Source organism: Hemicordylus capensis, chromosome 3 (genome assembly GCF_027244095.1).
Source record: "Hemicordylus capensis ecotype Gifberg chromosome 3, rHemCap1.1.pri, whole genome shotgun sequence".
NCBI lineage: Eukaryota > Metazoa > Chordata > Lepidosauria > Squamata > Cordylidae > Hemicordylus > Hemicordylus capensis.
The window spans coordinates 300,329,702-300,351,106 of NC_069659.1; the positions used below are offsets into that span (position 1 = coordinate 300,329,702).

Below are 21,405 nucleotides of genomic sequence, written 5' to 3' on the forward strand. Positions count from 1 at the left end.
ATGCATGTCAGCAGCTGTGGCTTTCAGTTTCTGCATAAGCAGCTGCTGCTTTCAGTGTCTTCAGTTCATTCATATATTTTTCACTCATGTGTGCTACTGATGTACAGGTGCACATAGACAGAACATTGCAGAGAGATATGCAATCTTGAAGTGATTGAATGGATGGTTGTGTCAAATTTCCTTTTCTGTGGTATTTATTTTACTCACGCACTAGAGTGCACATGTGCATCAGTAAACGTGAACAAAAAGAACCTTGACAATGCAGTCATAGAGACAGTCACCTCAGGATTGCTTTTCGGCAATGTTTTATCAATGCAGATCTGAGCATCTGTAGACAGAGGGCAAAAGGGATGCAAATGAACCAAAAGAACTGAAAGCTATGCAAACTGTGCATGGTCTAATTTCAGAATTAATCTTACAGATTATCCTGGATAAACCAGAATTCAGGAGGAGTACAATGCAGGACAGAGTAAACGCATGTAACAGAGGACCAGCAGATCAGATGATATCTTTTTCTCTGGTCCAGCAGACTACATGGAGAAGAGCTTGCAGGTCCTCCTCACCTATTCAGCACGCTGCTTCTGTCCCTGGCCATCCTGCATGTACATAAGGGGACTGAACATCTGGATGTGACCTAATCACATGGTTGAGTTACTTCTTTAATGTAGTAAATCAACAGCCTGATAAGACGGGATGCGGATGTTCCAGGTGGGGACAGCACACTATGTGGGTAGGAAGGAGCTGTGCACACTCCTCCCCATGCAATGGGGATCCAGATCAAGGCAGATGTATTGCCTGGCCCAATAAAGCAATAGAATGAAGGAAAGGTGATCCTTTCTAGTACTTAGAGGAGTTGCAACAGCTGCACTGGATGCATAGAACTCGGATATGCTGGCTTTGGCTGCTTGTGTTGAGGTTAGGAGAGGGAGGGGCCGGTGCAGCTCAGCATTTGAGCAGATGGTACCCTAATGCCCAAAGTATCAGAGTCTACAATCAGGAACCACTTACTTGAGAGTATTTCTACTGTTATCTCAGTGCAAAGACTGCAGATTTAAATCGGGGATCACAGCCACAAAATGTCATGTTGTTTGGGACAATAGTCGTGCTAGCTTATTTTATCTTACAATTGCTTTTTTGTGATTAGCACTGTGAATAGTTAGTATCTCAGCAACTATCATGAGTACAAATGATACGTTTAAACCATTACTTACTCAGTAAGTAATGCAAAGCTGTATACAACAGAAGAGTCTGCCAAGTCTGTTATTTAAATTACTGGGATAATTTTTAAATTCTAGAGCTTTTAATCTGTATTTTTAATTGTTTTAATTGTTGTGTTTTTTAGATTGTGAACCATCCAGGGACTTGTGTATGGGGTAGTATGAAAATGTGTTTGTTTAAATAAATAAATAAATAAATAAATACATACATACATACATACATACATAAAAACTGCTAAAATTAAAAGCTAAATACCCATTGACCTCATCACAGTTACCTTTCTCACCACTCAGATAATCCTGTAGTGAAAAATGCTATGAAAACAAACAAAATCTTACTAAGCTCCTGAAAATAAATCCTCACAATAGCAGCAATTTTTGGCGCTATGCTGACCTAAGTCTATTTTAAAAAAATATCCTTCTGAAAAGTAATAAGAACCATTCAATAGAAAACTAGCATTTCAGAGCCCATGAGCTCTAAGTATTGTCTAAGAGATTGATTTCTTGTTAACAGCAGGGCTTGTTAATTAAATGATTTTTCAAAACTTGATTCTAAACTCTCCTCTCATTTTCTCTGCCAAATTCCCCGGTGGAGAAAATGGGAGGGGGGAGGGGCAATGTCTCAAATTTGATGGGTGTGGGGGGAGAGAGTGGGAAATTCTGATAGATTTCTCAGCCCATTGGATATCACCACTTCCTTCTAAAAGCCTGTTTGGAATGACACAACAGGCTGGTTCAGGTCATCTGTCCAAGTGGTGCCCTATTGCATGCAGTGAAACAAGAGTACACCCCTCTTCCCCTGCCCAGGATGCTGTCCCTAGCTCTGCATAATTACATGGGGCTGGAAGATCCAAAGCAGCCCCTAACTGCATGGTTTGAATTCAATTTTAAATAGAAAAAAGAAAGAAAGAAAGAACGCTATCGCTGTCACCAAAAGCAATAAGTTGCCTCCCTTGAAACCTTACAAGGATTTCTTACCCACCTGACATTTCTCATCCACCCCCATTTTATTACTCCCCATTTGTATCCTTGAATTTCATCAAAATGGCTTCTAATATCATTTCTGGACCGATTCTAACCTGATGTAATCCTTTTCAAATGAACTGCCAACTGTGGGCAACGCTTTTGTTGAAAATAGGCTACAATTTCCTTTTTGAGAATATTTTATGACTTTCAAAAAAAGTAATAAAAGGAAATTAAGGGCCAATTATTACTCTTGTTGGCTTTCTAGAAGTCAGTGTTTCTCAAGGTTTTTGGAGTCATGGACCGGTACATTATTTGTGTGCAGTTTCCCGGACCAGCCGTTAGTAAGGGGGGTCACCCCCTTCACCTCCAACCCAACCACTTGGCACTCCTCCCCCCCATAATTTCGGGCAGCTCTCTGGAGCTCATTTCCAGGCAGTCCTCACTGCTGGATAATGTTCATATCAAGGAAGTGAAATCAATGTTATCCAGCAGCAAGGGTTGCCTGGAAATAAGCCAGAGAGCTCCTGCCGGCCCCCAATTTTTGGGCGGTGATGGTTTTTATTAGTGATGCCTCATGGACCGGTACCCAATACCTTGTGGATTGGCAATGGTCTGCAGACCAGTGGTTGAAAAACACTGTTCTAGATCACATTTGCTTAACTTCCATGCTGCAAAGCTTATTTTATCACTGAAAGCATCTGAACATAACTTCAAATAAAAGCTTAAGTGCTGCCAGAATCTTATCCAACACTTGTTCAAAGGTTGATTTTTTTTCTATTACATTACTGCTCTCACCTTCAGCTATGTGTTATTCTATTGTTGGTTTTTTTATAAGCTCAACTCTAGAGGCACACATATAATTCTGAACAGGAAAGCTAACCAGGTAATATTTGCTGTGTGTGGGGTGGTTTTGTTTTAAAAAAAAAACAAAAAACCACTGCCTTGATCAAGAAAAATGTGTTACACTCTCAGGAAGCACAAAATCAGGAAGTGGGAATTTATTTACCTGAAATGAAATATAGATTGTGGACTTCAGGGATATATCCATTTGGAAGACGAACAAACTGTAGAGTTGACATTGGGCACTTGGGTATAAGAAAAGAGGATTTATCTTCAGTTTCGAGTTGTAATTCAATCAAAGTGTCCTCCTCATAGGGTATTTTATGTCCTGGCATGATTCCCACATGATTTCAGTTTTATTGGCCAGCAGGAGCAAGCTCAGAAAACAGCAACAAAACAGTTCCTGGGACTGGGGCAAATGAACAGTGAAGACATAGCGGTGTTGCCGTCCTCAGATCAATTACTCTGGTAATGAATTCTGAAGGACTAGTCAGATGGACGCGGTTTCTGGATTGGAGACTCACAGCCCAATCCCAACCATGTTTACTTGGAAGTTGTTTATAATTCATAGGGATACATTCCCAAATTATGCTTAGATCTGCAGCCCTCAGGGCAGAATTACATGTCCTTAAAAATCTCATTTGCCGAATTAAAACAAATGGAGAACGACACTTGTAGGGATGGGTTAGTCACAGTGGGTGGGTGGGGTGCTTAAACCCTTCCCATGCCTGCCACCAGGCTGCTGCATATGCTCTGCTGGCCATTTCCCTTCTCAGTCACACACATTTTGGAGTTCAGCAGAAGAAACTGAGTTGACATGGCCTGGAAGCCATCTACAGGAGACAGTACAGGGGAAAGTACTCCTGCCCACCCTTTGCCTCTGCATTATAATTTCAAAGCAAACATAGGATTGGGGCCCTCGTGTCCCAAAGCAAGTAGTTTTATCCTTGAGCTGCATAACCTGCAAAGCAGGCCCATACTTATCAGAGAAGAAAAGCATTAATCTCTTATTCTTTCTCTCTCTTAAATTATTCTCCTGCGTGCATTGGAATTTGTACATAGGCATCAGAAAACTACAAGGGACAACTTTTATAACAAACGAAAGGTGACAATCAATGGAACAGGCTTACCTATGAGAATATGAAGTTACATATTTGGACCATTAACCCAGTACTACTATCTCCTCTGGTAGTAGCTCTCCAAAGCCTTTTCTACCCTTGCTCCCTATTATCTTGCTCTCCAAGTCTGAGATAGATGGTTCCAATACTGGTAGAAAAGCTGCAGGTGTAAAAGTGCACGTTGCTCTACGATATGGTGTTTTCCAGAGTATCAGTCTAGGCAAACATCTCATCCTGCAGTTAAACTGTTCATGGACTGTACCACTGCAGATGGCAGGTGTGACACTGTGTGGCGGGATGCTGCCCCATCTAATAAGGCTGTTCACACAAGCAGTCTTACCGGGCTTGCGCAGCCCTACCAGGATAGGGCTGCTTGTGTGAAGCACCTGGGATTGAAGCTGTCCCACTGGGTAGCCTGGGGTCCCCTCCCTGGGATTTTACCCAGGTAGAAGGGCATGAACATGCCCTTCTCCCTGGATTCCCGGTTGTGTGTCTGCTCAGGCTGCAGACACTAGAGCACCCGGCTTGCGGGAGAATCCCCCAATGAACTGCACTCCTCACCCAGTGCATTGAGGGATATCTGGAGACTGGGCTGCATTCAGCACTCCAGAATGGCAGCTCTGGGCAGTGCAGCTCATGTGGGCATACGATCTGCATGTCCCACAGAAGAATGAAGATCATCTGGGGGGAAGGTAGGTACTATCTACCTAAAATAAACATGCCAGAAAGAAAAATTCTATTCCTATCCCCTTTTGTGTGTGTGTGTGTGTGTGTGTGTGTGTGTGTGTGTCTACAGGCAAGCATGGGATCCTTCACCAGCAGTATGAACAGTCCGACATTTTTTGTGTAGCCTGCTTATTTGTATAGGCTGACCATTATCGATCCATTAAGATAGAAGAGGTACCACTGTAGCTGTTCAGCCGGGGCAAAAACAAAAAAACAAAACCCAGTTCATTCCACCCAATGCATGTGTATGGAAATGCAAACATGATTGATTGTGACTACTACTTATTGGCATTGATTTGCTGAAATAAATAAATTAGCATATTTGAGAAAACTTAGACAAAATCATAGGAATGGCTGAAATAACTTCATTTCTGCAGATTTTGGAAACTTCCCCCAGCCCCACCTGCCTGACGAATGAGTAAACTTTGCAGATGAAGATGAAATTGGATCATCTGTTATGGGGGCTTGATAGTTAGTCCCCATAAGAGCACCTTCCTTATGAGGCAAGACTATAGCACCTGGGGCTTTTTAGTTTAGAAAAAGGACGACTGCGGATAGACATGATAGAGGTCTATAAAATCCTGCATGGTGTGGAGAAAGTGGATAGAGAGAAATTCTTCTCCCTCTCACATAACGCTAGAACCAGGGGTCATCCCATAATCTAGGACCAATACAAATGGAAGTATTTTTTCACACAATACATAATCAACTTGTGGAATTCTCTGTCACAAGATGTGATGACAGCCAACAATCTGGATGGCTTTAAGAGGGGTTTGGATAACTTCTTCTTCTATATAATTTTTTTTATTTGAACATTTAAAAAGACAAAAACGATGACATAGTTATCTCTCAAGCTTCCAAATACAGTAATTATATACAATTTGTCACAATAAATATCCATAGTTCACCTCATCCCTTCTTCCAGCTTTGCCCTATAACAAAAATTACAAAACAGTATAAGCAATTGATAAGCCAACCCTCCATGTAAAAAAAGCGGGGGAAAGCTAAACCTAGAGTGCGGATGCAAACCTTGAACTATATTAAAGTTTATAAAAGGCTCCCAAGCTGTTACAAATGTTTCTAATGAAACATTCCGCAGGTAAGCTGTCACCATAGCCATTGAAGTATATTTCCATAATTTTAATAGCCAATCATCTAAGGTCGGAATTGTCAGTAACCACCAATTAGCAGCATAAAAAATCCTGGCAGCAGTAATCATGTATAAGGATAGCTCCATATATTTAGTAGGTATAGTGGATTTAGTCATGTTTAACAAAAAGAGTTCAGGTGAGTAAGGGAAATTTGTTTAGAATTTGCTGCATACAAGTGGATTTCCCCCCCAGAATCCCCCTCCCCTTGCCTCGTGCAAGTGGGAGGGTGTTTGTCCCAGCCCGGGATTCACAAGCCCAAGAAGAAGCCTGATTGGTTGGCTGGCTCGTGGTGGGCGGGGCTTGCTGAGAGGCCGAGCGTTTCCCCGCTCTGGCCTCTCAGTCGGCTGTTTGTTTCCGATTAGGAAGGAGCTCAGTCCGGGAGCTCCTTCCTCGAAGGCCTTAGTTGGGGGGGTGCGCCCGACAAGCGGGCGAGGCGGCATTCGGCGGCGTTCCGTCGAGGGGGCCATAGTGTCAGCGGTGGCCCCGCTGGTAGGGGGGTACTCCCGGGACTGCTCCCGGCTGGGTTGCAGCTGCAGCAGCAGCGTCTTTGGGCCTCTTCAGCGCGGCGTCGGCACTCGGCTTCCTGGGCGTGGTTCTCCTTCTGGGCGTTTGCCCTTTTGGTTTGTGGGGTATTTGGGGGGTTTCCATCAGCCTGGGTGGCTGGGCAGCGGCCCCTTTTCCGTTCCCTGGAGCACTACTTTTGATGCCAACATTCTTTTATTTGTTTGGTGGGTAGCAGGTGGGTGTTTGTGCTCATCGGTGCCCTGGTGGGCCTGGCCTGGTTGAGAGTCAAAAGGCCTTTTCAAGCCTTCTCCTTGGGTGGGGGGCTCTGGTGCTTTCCTGGATAGGATTGAGTATTGTTTTTGATTCAGGACAAGGGCTTGGCTTTTGTTCTATATCCTTGCTACCTTCATTCTGTGTGTGGTTGGCGCTTTTTTTTTCTTTCTTTTTTTCTTTTCTCCAACCCCTTTTGGAATCCCACTATTTGGAGGCAGTATGCCGGGGAAGGCCAAGGGCAAGAAAGGGGGGCGCCCTGTTAAGCAGCCCAAGAGGCCTGCTCCCCCGCAGTCCTCCTCGGAGGAGGAGGATGAGGAGATGACTCTGATACGGGGGTTAATTAATAGGATGGAAGCTTTAGAGAAAGCAAAAGCAGCCCCCTCCGACAAAGGTGCGGGTCCTTCAGGTGTGGGGGGGGTGCCTCCTCCTAAGGTCCCTCGGAGGACCAGGGGTTCTGTGAAAAGCCAGCTGCTAACTTCTCTCTCTAGTAGGCTGGCTGCGCTGGAAGAAGGGCTGAACCCTGCTGGACCGGGCCCTTCTGCTCCTGCGTTACCGCTTCCTGAACCTGAGTCTCCAGTTCCGGAGTCGCCTTCACCATTGCTACCTCCGCCTGCGGCACCAGTTGTTCAGCCTCCAGTGGATACGGCTACTCCTTTGGCCCAGGGTGAGCCTGCAGCACCTACACCGCCCGGCGTCACCGGCCAGTGGCTTTGTCCCTGGACGATGCCTGCCATGGGTGGATGGGGCCCAGCTTCTTACTGGCTCCCATATACACAACCTTGGGTGGCGGGTTCCCCGCCGGTTTTTCCTGGAGTTATTGCAGGCTTACAAGGCGCTGCGGAGCAGGTCTGGTTGGGCAACCGGCCCTCCAGCGGGTCGCTCCCACTCCCGGGGGTGGCCTCCTCTGCTGGATCTGCCACGGGGGTGCAGGCGGGTTATTATCCGATGGGGATTCTGCCGTCACCTCAGCATGCGCCCTATGGTAGCATGGGCCTCCCGTTAGGGGATCACTTACTCCCTTCTACAAAAGAAAAAATCCTTAAAGGTGAATATGTGGACATTTTTAGCTTGTTGTTCAGGGAACCTGAGGTTGAGCATAAAGAGGGGGGATCTTGTAAGGAGCACGAAGCCACCAAGAGAAAGCCGGTCGAAAAGACTTGGAATAATTGGCTTTCTGGCTTCACGATTTATATGGGGGTTATTGTCCAAGCCCAGCCCGCAAGGGGCCCTGCCCTGTTAAAATACATGGATATAATTCACAGGGCGGTCTCCGACTTTGCTGGATCTTCCTGGGTACGGTACGATGAGAGTTTTAGAATGAGGGCTGCCCTTGACCCCACATTGCCCTGGGATGCTCCGTTGCAGGAGTTGTGGCTGGTTACTATGTCTCCAGCCCGGCCCATAGAGGGAGATAGGTCTGACAGTGGGCATTTGCTTTCTAAACCATCGGGGGTTTTGCCCTCAGGGAGTCCTGGGCAACAGTGGGTTCAACCCCACCTTGTTTGCTGGGAGTTTAACTCCAATGGCAAGTGCTCCTGTTCCCCTTGTCGGTTTAAGCATGCCTGCGGGGTCTGTGGGGCGAGGCACCCCAGTTCCTCCTGCCCCAGGGCCAAGTTTGGGGGTTCCGGGGCTAAGTATAGGCAGGGGAGCAGTAAAAAGGGTGGCCCTCCTCCACCCGCTCCGAATAAAGGGTCCTAGCCCTATCAAGGTGAAGGTGCTTGAGCAGCTGTTGCTGGACTATCCTGACCAGTCAGCAGCTTCTTATTTGTTATGTGGCTTCCGGGATGGTTTCAGAATTCCCTCTTCGGCCCGGAGGGGATTAGGCAGTTCTCGCAATCTGAGATCAGTGGTTGGTAAGGAGGAAGTCGTTGTTAGGAAAATTGGTAAGGAGGTGGCTGCGGGCAGGGTGATGGGGCCTTTTGCCAGTCTCCCCTTCCCCAGCCTTAGGGTCTCCCCATTAGGGGTGGTCCCTAAAAAGGTTCCTGGTGAATTTAGGTTGATTCACCACCTTTCTCATCCCAGGGGGTCCTCAGTAAATGATGGCATCCCTGATAGCTTATGCTCTGTACGTTATACCTCATTTGATGAGGCCGTGGAAGTGGTCAGGGGTAGGGGCCCCGGGGCCCTTTTGGCGAAGTGTGATATTGAATCCGCCTTTCGCCTGTTGCCGGTACATCCAAATGACTTCGAGCTGCTGGGCTTTGCATTTGCTGGCCAATTTTATTTTGATAGGGCTTTGCCTATGGGCTGCTCGATTTCCTGCGCAGCATTCGAAACATTCAGCTCCTTTTTGGAGTGGGCAGTTAGGCGCCAGGCGGGTCTTCCCTACACGGCTCATTTTTAGATGATTTTCTTTTTACAGGCAGGGGGAATTCGAGGGAGTGCCACCATTTACTTCGCTCCTTCATGGAGCTAACAGACCGGCTAGGTGTCCCTTTGGCACGGGATAAGACGGAGGGGCCGGTCACGTGCCTCGCCTTTTTGGGGATTGAGTTGGACACTGTTGCCGGTTGCTCCAGGCTGCCTCAGGCCAAGCTGCGGGTTTTATTGGACATGGTTAGGTCCCTTGGTCGCGCCCGTAAGGTCTCCCTTAGGGATCTCCAGGTTGTTTTGGGTCACCTCAATTTTGCCTGCAAAGTGGTGGCTCCGGGCCGGGCCTTTTTGCGCCGGTTATGCGACCTGACTGTGGGCGTTAGGGCTCCCCATCACAGAGTACGAATTACGGAGGGTGCCCGGGCCGACCTGGCTCTTTGGGAAGCATTTCTCACTGATTTTAATGGGGTGTCTTTCTGGCGGGATGTTAGACTTCTGGAAACCGACCTGCAGGTCCACTCTGACGCTGCAGGTGGAATAGGTTTCGGGGTTTATTTCAGGGGACGTTGGTGTTCCGCCAGGTGGCCCGAGGACTGGTTCAGGCAGGGGGTTTCCCGGGACCTGACTTTCCTAGAGCTCTTTCCAATTGTGGTGGCCGTGCATATTTGGTCCGCTGAGTTTGCCAACTCCTCAGTTGTGTTTTGGTGTGACAATCTGGCAGTTGTTCAGATTGTCAATAGTCAGACTTCCCAGTCCCCGAGGGTCATGGTTTTGGTTAGGGCATTGGTATTGCAGTGTCTGCGGGCTAACATCCTTTTCCGGTCCCGCCATGTTCCGGGTATCCGGAATGACATAGCTGACGCTTTGTCTCGTTTTCAGTTAAACAGGTTCAGAGCGTTAGCGCCCGAGGCCGCCCTTCACCCGGAACCCATGCCAGCTTTTCTGTGGGAACTTGGCAGGCGGAGGCACAGCGGGCCATAGCGGCATCTCTGGCGCCTAGCACCAGAGTGAGCTACACAGCCAAGCTTGAGGCTTTCTCTCTTTTTCGAAAGACTGAAGGTTTGGCGGAGGTGTGGCCGGTCCCTGTAGAGCAACTTCAGCAGTTTTTGGTCTTCCTCCGCAGGGCGGGGCGTGCGGTATCCACTTTGGGGGGCTATCTTGCCGCGTTAGCTTTTGAAGCCCAGGTTTGTGGGGTTGGTGATTCCTCCTCCGACCCGCGGGTGCGGCGCATGTTGGAGGGTTGGGCTAGGGGGGAGCCGAGGACTAGGGACCCCAGACGCCCTTTTACTCTGGAGTTGGTGGCTTCAACGCTGGGCCACCTAGTGGGGTGCTGCTCTGGCCCATGGGAGGTGTCGCTGTTTAGGGCTGCACTGTTGGTTGCCTTTTTTGGGGCCTTCCGTCCAGGGGAGTTGCTTCCCCGCAGCGGGTCTTCCCCCAGGGACCGCTGCTTGCAATATTCTGATTTATCGTTCGGTGACGGGGAGGTGCGTTTGCTCCTTCGTCGCTCCAAGACGGATCAGAGGGGCAGAGGCCAGACGGTTCGCCTCGCGGCGGCCGGGAATATCAATGTATGCCCCGTGGTGGCCCTGAGGCAGTACGCTGGGCTGGGCCCCTTTTCGGGGGGATGTCTTTTTACCCGCAGCAATCAGACTCCTCTGACGCAGTATCAATTCTTGGCGGTGGTGAGGAAGGCTCTGTTGGCCGCGGGGGTTGCGCTCCAGGGGCTTACTCTACATTCATTTCGTATTGGTGCGGCCACCACCGCTACACGTATGGGGCTTCAGGAGGTCGAAGTTCAGAGGATTGGACGTTGGAGGTCCGTGGCGGTCAGGCGTTATGTGCGCTGACAGCGGACAGGTGTGGGCTCTACTGACCTGTTGCTTTCTTTTGGCAGGTGCTGGCGGGGCGGCGGTCCCGGTCCGAGTCCTGATGTGTGGCCATTCGTTGGTCTTCTGGGCTTTCAAGCGGGCCAGCACCACCCGCTGGGGATCCCAGTTGGGTTTAGGAAGCAAGGCTTCAGTTTATTGGTTGGGCATGAGGGGCATGCTCTGGAATCAGTTGCTTCCAGCATTGAGGGAGCATTTAGATAGGTTTCCCATTCCCGACATCCTGGTTCTTCATTTAGGGGAGAATGATTTGGGCCGGCGGCCTGGCCTCGCCATCCTTCAGCAAGCCTCCTCGGATTTGTCTATTTTGCGCAGCTGGATGCCTGGCGTGCGCATAATATGGGTTAATTGGCTCCAGCGCAGGGTGTGGCGGGGTGCTCATTCTTGCCTTAGCTTGGAAAAGGCACGCAGGAAGATTTCAGCCGCAATAGGTAAAGTGGTTTTGGCGGCCGGGGGGTCTGTGGTGCGGCAGCCAGATATAGCTGCTCGCTTTCCCGAGTTATTCCGCCCTGACGGGGTCCACCTGTCTGAGAAAGGTTGTGATTTGTATCTGCATAATATCCGGGAAGTGCTTGCTGAAGGTTTGGAGGGGGTGGGGCAGGAAGGTCAAGCGAGGGCTAACCTTCCTGGGTGGCGGTAACAGTGCGGGCTGTGGGTAAGGAGGTCTAGATTTCGGTGAGCACCCTTGGACATTTTAAGGTGGATTGGTCAATTGCTTCCTTGTGGCCTGTGCGGCACGGGAAGAATTACATTGCCAAGAAACCTGCTTCAGGACTTCACCTACCTTTGGGCTGTGCGGTCCGGGGAGGTAAAGATCTGAAGCTGTCCAGATCCCCTCTTCTAAAAGGGGTGGTTGGCTTTGAAGGAATTGGGCGGGAGCTACCTGCCTCTTTCCTGAGCCAGGGTGTGTCGCCCTTGCAGGCGATGGGTAGGACGTTTTGAATCCTAGCCCACGCCTAGGTGCCCGCACTGTTTTTATGTTGGTGATTAATCACCTTGTTTCCAGTCTGCCACAAATGTTGTTATATTAATAAAGCGTGGCCCGTTTCTCCCATTAAAAAATGTCTCTGTGTCTTCTTGGGCTGGGGTCTGGGTACAATTGTTGGTCTTTTGTGCAGGTCCACCACATGTGGTAAAATGTCCCCGGATGCTGTTTATATTTCCAACAATTTCCTGGGTATTTACTGTTGTCATGGCCCAGACCTCCGAATCAGAAGAGTCAGAGGAGGAGCGGGAGGACTTGGCTGGGAGAGCAGGCTCAGAAGCACAGCAGGAGGACTTGGCTGTGAGAACAGACTCTGAAGCTAGGCTGGAAAAGCCAAGTCCTCCTGCTGTGCTTCTGATCCTGCTCTCCCAACCAAGTCCTCCTGCTAGTCATGTGCACGGACCGGTTCGGAGGCCATTCTAAAGGCCTCCAGACCGGTCCGGACACGGGGTGGTTTTGGTTCAGGAAGATGGGGTGGGGGGTTACAATAAGGACGGGGGGGGCTTTACTTACCCCTCCCAAGAACGGCACCGTATTTCATTGAGCAATCGGGCGGCAGGATATCTCCCTGCCGCCCGCTTCATTCCCCGCTCGGCGCGGCGGCTCCTCCTTTTGAATTCAGAATTGGGCGGCAGGATATCTCGCAGTCCCTGCCGCCCCCTTCAAAGCCCCGCTCGGCTGGCAGCCGCCCCCTTCAAGCCCCCTGCAGCCCCCAAGACCCTGCCGCCCCTTCCCTTCCCATTGCAAGAGGTCGGCAGGAGAACTCCCCTGCTGTCCCCTTCCCCTTTGCCAGCTGGGCTGCAAATGGCTTCTTAGAAGCCATTTGCAGCCCAGCTGGCAAAGGGGACGGCAGGGAGTTCTCCTGCCGCTCGTTTTAGAAAAAACGGCAAAGGGGAAGGGGTCGGCAGGGGAGTTCTCCTGCCGACCTCTTGCAACGGGAAGGGAAGGGGCGGCAGGGGTCTTGGGGGTTGCAGGGGGCTTGAAGGGGGCGGCAGGGACTGGGAGATATCCTGCCGCCCGATTCTGAATTCAAAAGGAGGAGCCGCCGCGCCGAGCGGGGACTGAAGCGGGCGGCAGGGAGATATCCTGCCGCCCGATTGCTCAATGAAATACGGTGCCATTCTTGGGAGGGGTAAGTAAAGCCCCCCCGTCCTTATTGGAACCCCCCACCCCAGTGCCGGACCACAGCTCCGCGGTTCCGTGCACACCCTATCTCCTGCTCCTCCTCTGACTCTTCTGAGGTCTGGGCCATGATACCTGTCCATCTTACTGATAGTCATAGGAGTTATATACCAATGGAAATACATCTTGTACCAGTTTTCTCTTAAAAGACTATTTGCTGTAAATTTAATATTCACTTTCCATTGGTATTCCCAATTTTGCATATCAATTGTTTTATTTAAGTTTCGCATCCGTTTAATCATACAATCTTTAACTTCTTCTGCTTCTGTGTCGTATTTCAGCAACAACCTATATATTAGCCCCAATAAATGGTCAGCACGTTTGGTTATCAATATTTCAAATTCTGTTAAATCTCTGAGCTTTCCTCCTTGTTTTTGTATCTCTGTCTGCACAATCAAGATAATTTGTAAGTACTGGAACCATGAAAGTTCCTCAGGCTATTCTCGTGTAAGAATTTGGATTGATTTAGGTTTTATATTTCCAATGGTTAAATTGTGCAAGCTATATGCCTTCTCTCTCCAAAAGTCATATTTATTAGCTTTTTTCTTCTCTATGAAAGAAAATATTCAAAATAGATGCCAGTGTTGATATATTCAGGCTAATCCTTTTCTTATATTTATCCAAAACATTCAACAAGCTGTTTCTAATTATATGGGATTTTATCTCTGGTTTGTTCCTTTTTGTAGTAATCCATAACAATTTATGTAATCCTTCTAGTAAATATGATTCCTCTAAGTCCATGAATGAACCATATGGTACTGTAATCCAATCTGAAATCCATGTCAAGCAACTGGCATGGTAATACAATTTCCAGTTAGGAACAGCCAGTCCTAGCCATTACTTGACATCTTGCATAATCTTGAACTTGACTCTTGGTTTCTTGCGAACCCAAATAAAAGAGTTTATATACCTCTGCCAAAGATTCAATGTTTTATTTTCAATCCTAACCGGAATCATTTGAAATAAAAAGTTCATTTTTGGTAGAATATTCATTTTGACTGATGCTGTCTTTCCTAACCAAGAAAGATTTAAACTTTTCCATATATCTAGCTCTGTTAGGACAGATTTCCACACTGGCAAATAGTTGTTCTTAAACAAATCTTCGCTATTTCCAGTTAGGTTTATTGGATAACTTCATGGAGGAGAGGTCTATCAACGGTTACTAGCTGGAAGGCTATAGACCACCACCAGCCTCAGAAGCATGTGAATACCAGTTGCAGGGGAGTAACAGCAGGAAAGAGGGCATGCCCTCAACTCCTGCTGTAGGCTTCCAGTGGCATCTGGTGGGCCACTGCATGAAACAGGATGCTGGATTAGATAGGCCTCGGGCCTGATCCAGCAGGGCTGTTCTTATGTTTGTTTCTTATGTTTCTTATAGTTTGTGAGATGCACTGCTAAATGGCAAAACATTATGGTTTCAAAAGATGTGTTTGTTTTATACAATTACAACTTGAGAACCACAGTTTTAATTTGCTTTCTAAATTTAGTGCAAAATAATTCTGCTTTAACAATATAGTAGACTTTTTTTGCCCTAAATTTAGAGAATAAATTTTTTAAAAATGTATTTGGCATGTTGCAGTGGCCAGGCAATGTGGAAATTTCTAGATTAAAAATACACTCAGGGAAAGTATAAATGAGACTTTGAGGCTGCTCTCACATGCATCCTAATACAGACTAGGCATGCCCAACACAGATTAGGCTGTGTGTGAGAACAGCCAGGGTCGAGCCTGATCCCAGCTGGCGAGCACCATCTGGATTTAAGCCCGGCTGTTTGCCAAGGTGAAGGGAGCAAGTGCTCCCTTACCCCCAGGTGTGAGCATGGGCTGCTTCTAGCCTGGCTTCACACAGAGACAGGTGCTTAGAGTGACCATCGGGTGAATCTCCCAATGCATTGAGGAATTCATGGAGGCTGAGAGTAGTCATCCCGGCCTCAGATCAACCCAGCCTGCTCTGCGCTGCACAGAGCAGGGCTGATTGTGTGGGAGTGCAGAGTGCAAACCCACTGAGCAATGAAAGCAGGGGCGTAGCAAGGTTGGAGTGGGCCCAGAGTCAAGATTTAACAGTGGGCTCCCAGTGAGTGCCACAACAGAACATCATCCTAAATTATTTTTTTAAAGGTTTAGTAAATTGTGGACGACGCAAGTCATTTAAGGGTACTAGAGAAAGACATGCTGTTCTGGTAGCTCCATGTCTTAACACTCACATCAATTTCAGAGGGTGAATACAACTGAAGGAAGCCTGAGTGGGTGCGCGGCTGGGGGAGTCAATCATGTGACTTGCCTCTGGGGGGGGGCCAAGGCAGTAGGCCCCCAGACAACTGTCTCCCCTTGCCCTATTATAGTTATGCCCCTGAATGAAAGATCATTTGGGGGGAAGGCAATGTTTGGGGAGCCTTTCCCCCACCCGCCCACCTGGTAGATCGTGTGAATGGCCCCATTGTTTAAAACTTGACATTTCATTTCCATGAAGGAAATTTTCATTTTCATTTCATTCAAACTGAAGTGATTCAGGTTCTCAGCATGTTACCTGATTTTTTTTCACCATAGCTTTCATCTTCTAATGACAAATGACTGATGGTACCATGTTTCAAATTAGAAAAGGGAACACTTTGATAAGGCCTTTACAAAAACATTCAGTCAACTCAAAGATAATCAATTCATATTAATCGGGGTTTTTTGGCTATTTGTGGTTTGCCAGATTATTTTAATATTCAGTTTGTATTTCACATGTTTTAGTAACTGACTTCTATTAGATTTCTGTGCATCAGTGGTGTTGTTCCTTGTTGCCAATGAAGCTCTCTGAGAAAATGGTTTTTGTTCTGAAAGCTAAGAAAAACATTATGGCTCAGCACTAAGCAAGCATTCATATACAAAGTTTATTAACTGAAGCTTCAGGATATTAAAGCCATCTGTAACTGCAATTATGGTGCCACTATGCTAAAAAGTACTGCAGTGATAAAAAGGTATTATCAAAAGACTTTGGGCGGGATCCAGACTAGTCCTGCTGAAATTAATGGAAATTAATGGAACTTAAGTTTAATAATGACTAAATAGTGTCACTAATTTCAATGGTCCTTAGTAATTTCTAGCTTAGTCTGTATCCCCTGTGACTAGAAATCTATTATTTTAAATGGAAATATGAAAAAAAAACCACCCATGATCCCCTTCTTTGAAGGGAGATATTGGGCATTTGCTATTTGCACCACAGATTCTTTGCTTGTATGTGCTTGTATCCAACAGTGTTCTATAAGACTTTGCTTTCCTTCTCCTACCACTCACTCATGTGTGTGCATGGGCACTTGTGCAGATGGCATAATGAATGTTAAGGGGAATGGGAGATCTGTGTTCTGGCCAAGCATGAGTAAATTACGTTGGGCAGAGAGGGAGGCTGAATGGGTACCTGATCTCCCCTAATGTTCCTGCACTACCCCTTCAGGGGATGGAGGAAAGTCCTATTGAGATGCTCCATGCACAGGTGCTTCTCCTGCAAGTGCTGATGGCTCATACTCCTTGTACCTGAATTCAAGGGATCCTATGCAGATGTGACACTAGCATATTTACCTACAAGACAGAGAGAACTTGAATAAAAGCATGCTTTCTGTAGCTGTACTGGAATATGGCAGTTTTGGAGGGAAGGTTGCAAAAGGTCAACAGGACATGAATATTGTGCTATAAGGCAGAGCTCACCACTGCTCATGTGTCTGGCACATTGGTAGGCTTAATCCATCTTTTCAACACTCAGCTATAATGACTAATGAGGCCTGTTAGATCATTTCCTCTGAGCTGTGGGTGTCACTTAGAAGTGGGTATCTCCACTTCCTTTCCTCACATGGGATGCTGCAATAGCTGTTGCCTCTCTTTGCAGCAAAAGGCAGTAGTAGCAGGGGATAGGATTAGGTAAGCATTCTGGACATACAGCTGCTACCTGTATAAAGGAAAAAAATACAGAGCAGCATCCAAGTTAAGGTTTGGTATCGACTACAGCAGTGTGAAATTACTAAGCCAATGTATTTCCTCACTGGAATTGAAGCCATTTCCATATCAACCATCTTTGCTCTATTTTGTTTGTTTGTTTTTCTTTTTGGTGGGTTTCCTCCCTTAATTTGTGTGCCATTTTCCTTCACCAACTTGTAAGCTGTCTGACTTGAACATAAGAACACCCCTGCTAGATTGGGCCCAAGCCCATCTAGTTCAGCATCCTGTTTCACAAAATGGCCCACCAGATGCCACTGGAAGCCTACTGCAGGAGTTGAGGGCATGGCCTCTCTCCTGCTGTTACTCCCCTGTAACTGGTACTCAGAGGCATCCTGCCTTTGAGGCTGGAGGTGGCCCTCCGACTAGTAGCCGTTGATAGACCTCTCCTCCATGAAGTTATCCAAGCCCCTCTTAAAGCCATCCAGGTTGTTGGCTGTCACGACATCTTGTGACAGAGAATTCCACTAGTTGATTATGCGCTGTGTGAAAAAATACTTTCGTTTGCTGATCCTAAATTTCCCAACAATCAATTTCATGGGATGACCCCTGGTTCTAGTGTTATGTGAGAGGGAGAAAAATTTCTCTCTATACACTTTCTCCACTCCATTCATGCTATTATAGACCTCCATCATGTCTCCCCGCAGTCATCTTTTTTCTAAACTAAAAAGTCCCAAGTGTTGTAGCCTTGCCTCATAAGAAAGATGTTTTAGGCCCCTGATAATCTTGGTTGCCCTCTTCTGCTCCTTTTCCAGTTCTACAATGTCCTTTTTGAGATGTGGTGACCAGAATTGTACACAGTACTCCAGGTGTGGCCGCACCATAGTTTTGTATAAGGGGATTATAATATTAGCAGTTCTATTTTCAATCCCCTTCCTAATGATCCCTAGCATGGAATTGGCCCTTTTCACAGCTGCCACACACTGAGTCAACACTTTCAATGAGCTGTCCACCACGACCCCAGGTTCCCTCTCCTGTTCAGTCACCGACAGCTCAGATCCCATCAACGTATACTTGAAGTTGGGGTTATTCGTCCCAATGTGCATCACTTTACACTTGACAACACTGAACCACATTTGCCATTTTGTCACCCACTCCCCCAGTTTGAAGAAATCCTTTCGGAGCGCCTCAGAATCTGTTTTGGATTTCACTACCCAAAAGAGTTTGGTATCATCTGCAAATCTGGCCACCTCACTGCTTACCCCTGCTTCTAGATCATTTATGAATAAATTAAAAAGCACCGGTCCCAGTACAGATCCCTGGGGGACCCCACTTCTTACTTCCCTCCATTGTGAAAATTCTCCATTTATACCTACCCTATGTTTCCTGTCTTTCAACCAGTTAGCAATCCAGATATGTACTTGTCCCCTTATCCCATAACTGCTAAGTTTCCTCAGGAGTCTTTGATGAGGAACTTTGTCAAAAGCTTTTTGGAAGTCCAGGTATACTATGTCAACTGGATCACCTTGATTCAAACACTTGTTGACATTCTCAAAGAACTCCAAAAGGTTTGTGAGGCAAGATTTTCCTTTGCAGAAGCCATGCTGGTCCCCACCCCCAAGCAGGGCCTGTTCTTCTATGCACTTTACAACTTTTTCCTTGAGGATGCTTTCCATCAGTTTGCCTGGAACAGACGTTAAGCTAACCATCCTGTAATTTCCTGGATTGCCCCTGGATCTTTTTGAAAATGTTACATTTGCTACTTTCCATTCCTCCAGTACAGAGCCTGATTTCAGGGATAAGTTATATATTTTAGCAAGGAGGCTGGCAATTTCGCATTTGACTTGCTACAAACTGTCTAGAAAGCAAACTCACTGTGTTGATAATGGGACCCGATTCAGTTTCACTGCTGGGGGTTCTCCAAAGGGCCACATGTTGCCATGAGAGATTAGACTGGCACTCAGGAATCTACCTTCCCGGTGTGGCTGTTGTCAGTCCCTCCCAGCCATGAAGGGAGCATCTGCCTGGCCACTACAGAATAGCAGAGCACTGTCACTTGAAGACAGTGAGTCATCGCAGGATCAAGGGCAACTCACACGCAATCTTGGCCTGAGTTCTCACAAGACTTGCCCCACCTGCTAAGGTTTATATAAACCAGAGCTGGCCAGGGATGAAGGGCTAGTCCAGGAGAGCTGCAGGAAGAAGAAGCATTGTGACTCCCTTGGAGAGCTGGAGGCCACAGTTCCCTGGGGCAGTCTGTGAAAGGAAAAGATTGCTGGATGGTGGAATAATGCTCTCCCAGTGATCATAATTCTGAGGCCATCTGGAACCCTCTTTACACGAGGAGGTGGAACATTGCATCCACTTAGGAAAAACAGAAATACTTCTACTCAAGAACCTAAGATGCCAAATAACTGGGGGACGGGAGAGGTTTTAAGTAGAAAATGAAGCTCTTTCTGAACAGAATGGTCCATTTATAATGATATGACACTGAAATCATTTGTAAAGACTGAGTCAGAAACAAGATTCCTCATGAAACACAGGATACAAAGAAGGCTGTACTCCTGGAATGATGTGTGATGTTGAAAATTCTAATGATAGAAGCAGAGAAGAATATTGGAGAATTCAATAGTATGATAATTTTCAAGGAAGCTGGAGACCTGTGGAGATGAGAATCCAGTAGCTGTGGCATGCTGCCAGCAGATGTTACTCTTGGAATATTGATGGAATCATCATTAGAAAAAAAATCACCAGCTGTACTATTACATATTTGGATACATACATGCCTAAGTGTAACTAGAGAACACGACACATGGGAATGAAGACTGATTAAGATGACAATTTATACAGTACATTGGTGAGAAGAGGCATGGAAGTATTAGCCGATAAGAACATAATGAGGGCTAAAGGGTTCCTGACATGCAAAAAAAGACTTCTAATGATAGCATTCATGAACAATGAGAGAAATACATTAATTTTCAACAGCTGTTGAGCTGTGATATAAATCAGGCAGGGAGATGTCAAGAACGGGGGGGAAAAACCCATGCTAATTCATCTGCATATCAAAAGAGAATACTGAAAAAAATGTTCATAATTTTTGAAATGCTAACTCATGCTTTTTCCTTGGCTGTTACATATGCATGCGGCTTCAAAACTGGCTTAAAAAACAACTGGTTTAGTTAGTTCCCACAATTCTGACACATATATTCATACATACAGAAAAGCCCAGACAATGGCAATATCTTAAGACATGCACAATCCCCATGAAATATATTAGTGATCTTTCTGCCTCCCTGATTCCATTGAAGTAATGCATAGTTACACATCTGAATGTGGGTGTTGTCCATCCACATTGCATCATTTTTCTGTTTAGGTTTGACATGAATATTCAAAAAGAATTTTATGTTTCCTCCCAAGATCTGAAACATCTGATCATTTTCAAGGGAAGCCAAATGAGTCCCTATATGACAAGTGAAATTTCTCAAGCGAGTTCTATACATCCCTACTTTCAACTTTCCAACTACAGGATGTTCCAAATGCACATCCCCACCCCATCCTTCACCAATAGTCAATTAAGCATAACTGGCTCCATTGCTTCAGCAATGGGGACATGTTCCCTCTTCCCCAGAACACCTGCTCCCTTGTGGACATCTTTATGCCTTTTCATAAAGGCATGGAACTCTCCAAAAGGGAAGCGTATTTTGCAGGTAGCAAAAATATTCATAAACGTGTGTTTTGGCTGAGCAGTAGTACTGAATGTTTAAATGGCATATTATTGCAGACAAATATCTGAATACTTGAAATTGTGTTTATCTTCTCAGCTATATGGATTCAAATTAAATATACTCATGTGGACCTGTATATGTAATTAACTACATTATGCTTAAATATCTAAATGGTGGTTTTAAGAGCTAATAATTGCCTTGGCTATAAAGGCTTATTTGCAATTATAGTAAACAAAATACTGGCTTTCTACAAATCTTAATGGAAGAGATCAAGCAAAGTAGTGAAATACATTGATAATACTTTTAGATTCATGGCATTAAGGGAAAAAAGCTTGATAAGTGGAAAGTGTTGTGGAAAGAAATGTAAAAATGTTTCTCTCTATATTAATTTAGCAAGCAGTTTTACTCTAAATTGGATTCTGTCGGCACTTGTGGAAAGGGCAGTCAATGGACCATCCAGTCCAGTTTTGACAATGCCCCTGAGAATGTACAGTACTTTGCTTTACTACTGCATAACTACAAAAGGTTAAATGTACCGTCAAGTCAATTTCAACTCCTGGCATCCACAGAGCCCTGTGGTTTTCTTTTGGTAGAATACAGGAGGGGTT

General features: G+C 46.4%; 2 protein-coding genes across 3 annotated transcripts in view; one reads left to right on the forward strand and one right to left on the reverse strand.

Moving 5' to 3' along the window:
* LOC128350372 (glypican-5-like) overlaps window positions 1-21,405 on the reverse strand; it is a 710,193-nt gene that overhangs the window by 157,796 nt on the left and 530,992 nt on the right. The window lies entirely within an intron of this gene.
* Window positions 6,982-12,002, forward strand: LOC128350373 (uncharacterized). The gene is made up of 2 exons (XM_053308596.1): window positions 6,982-7,459; window positions 11,003-12,002. The coding sequence occupies exons 1-2, from the start codon at window positions 7,015-7,017 to the stop codon at window positions 11,632-11,634; spliced, it is 1,077 nt and encodes a 358-aa protein (XP_053164571.1). The 5' UTR covers window positions 6,982-7,014; the 3' UTR covers window positions 11,635-12,002.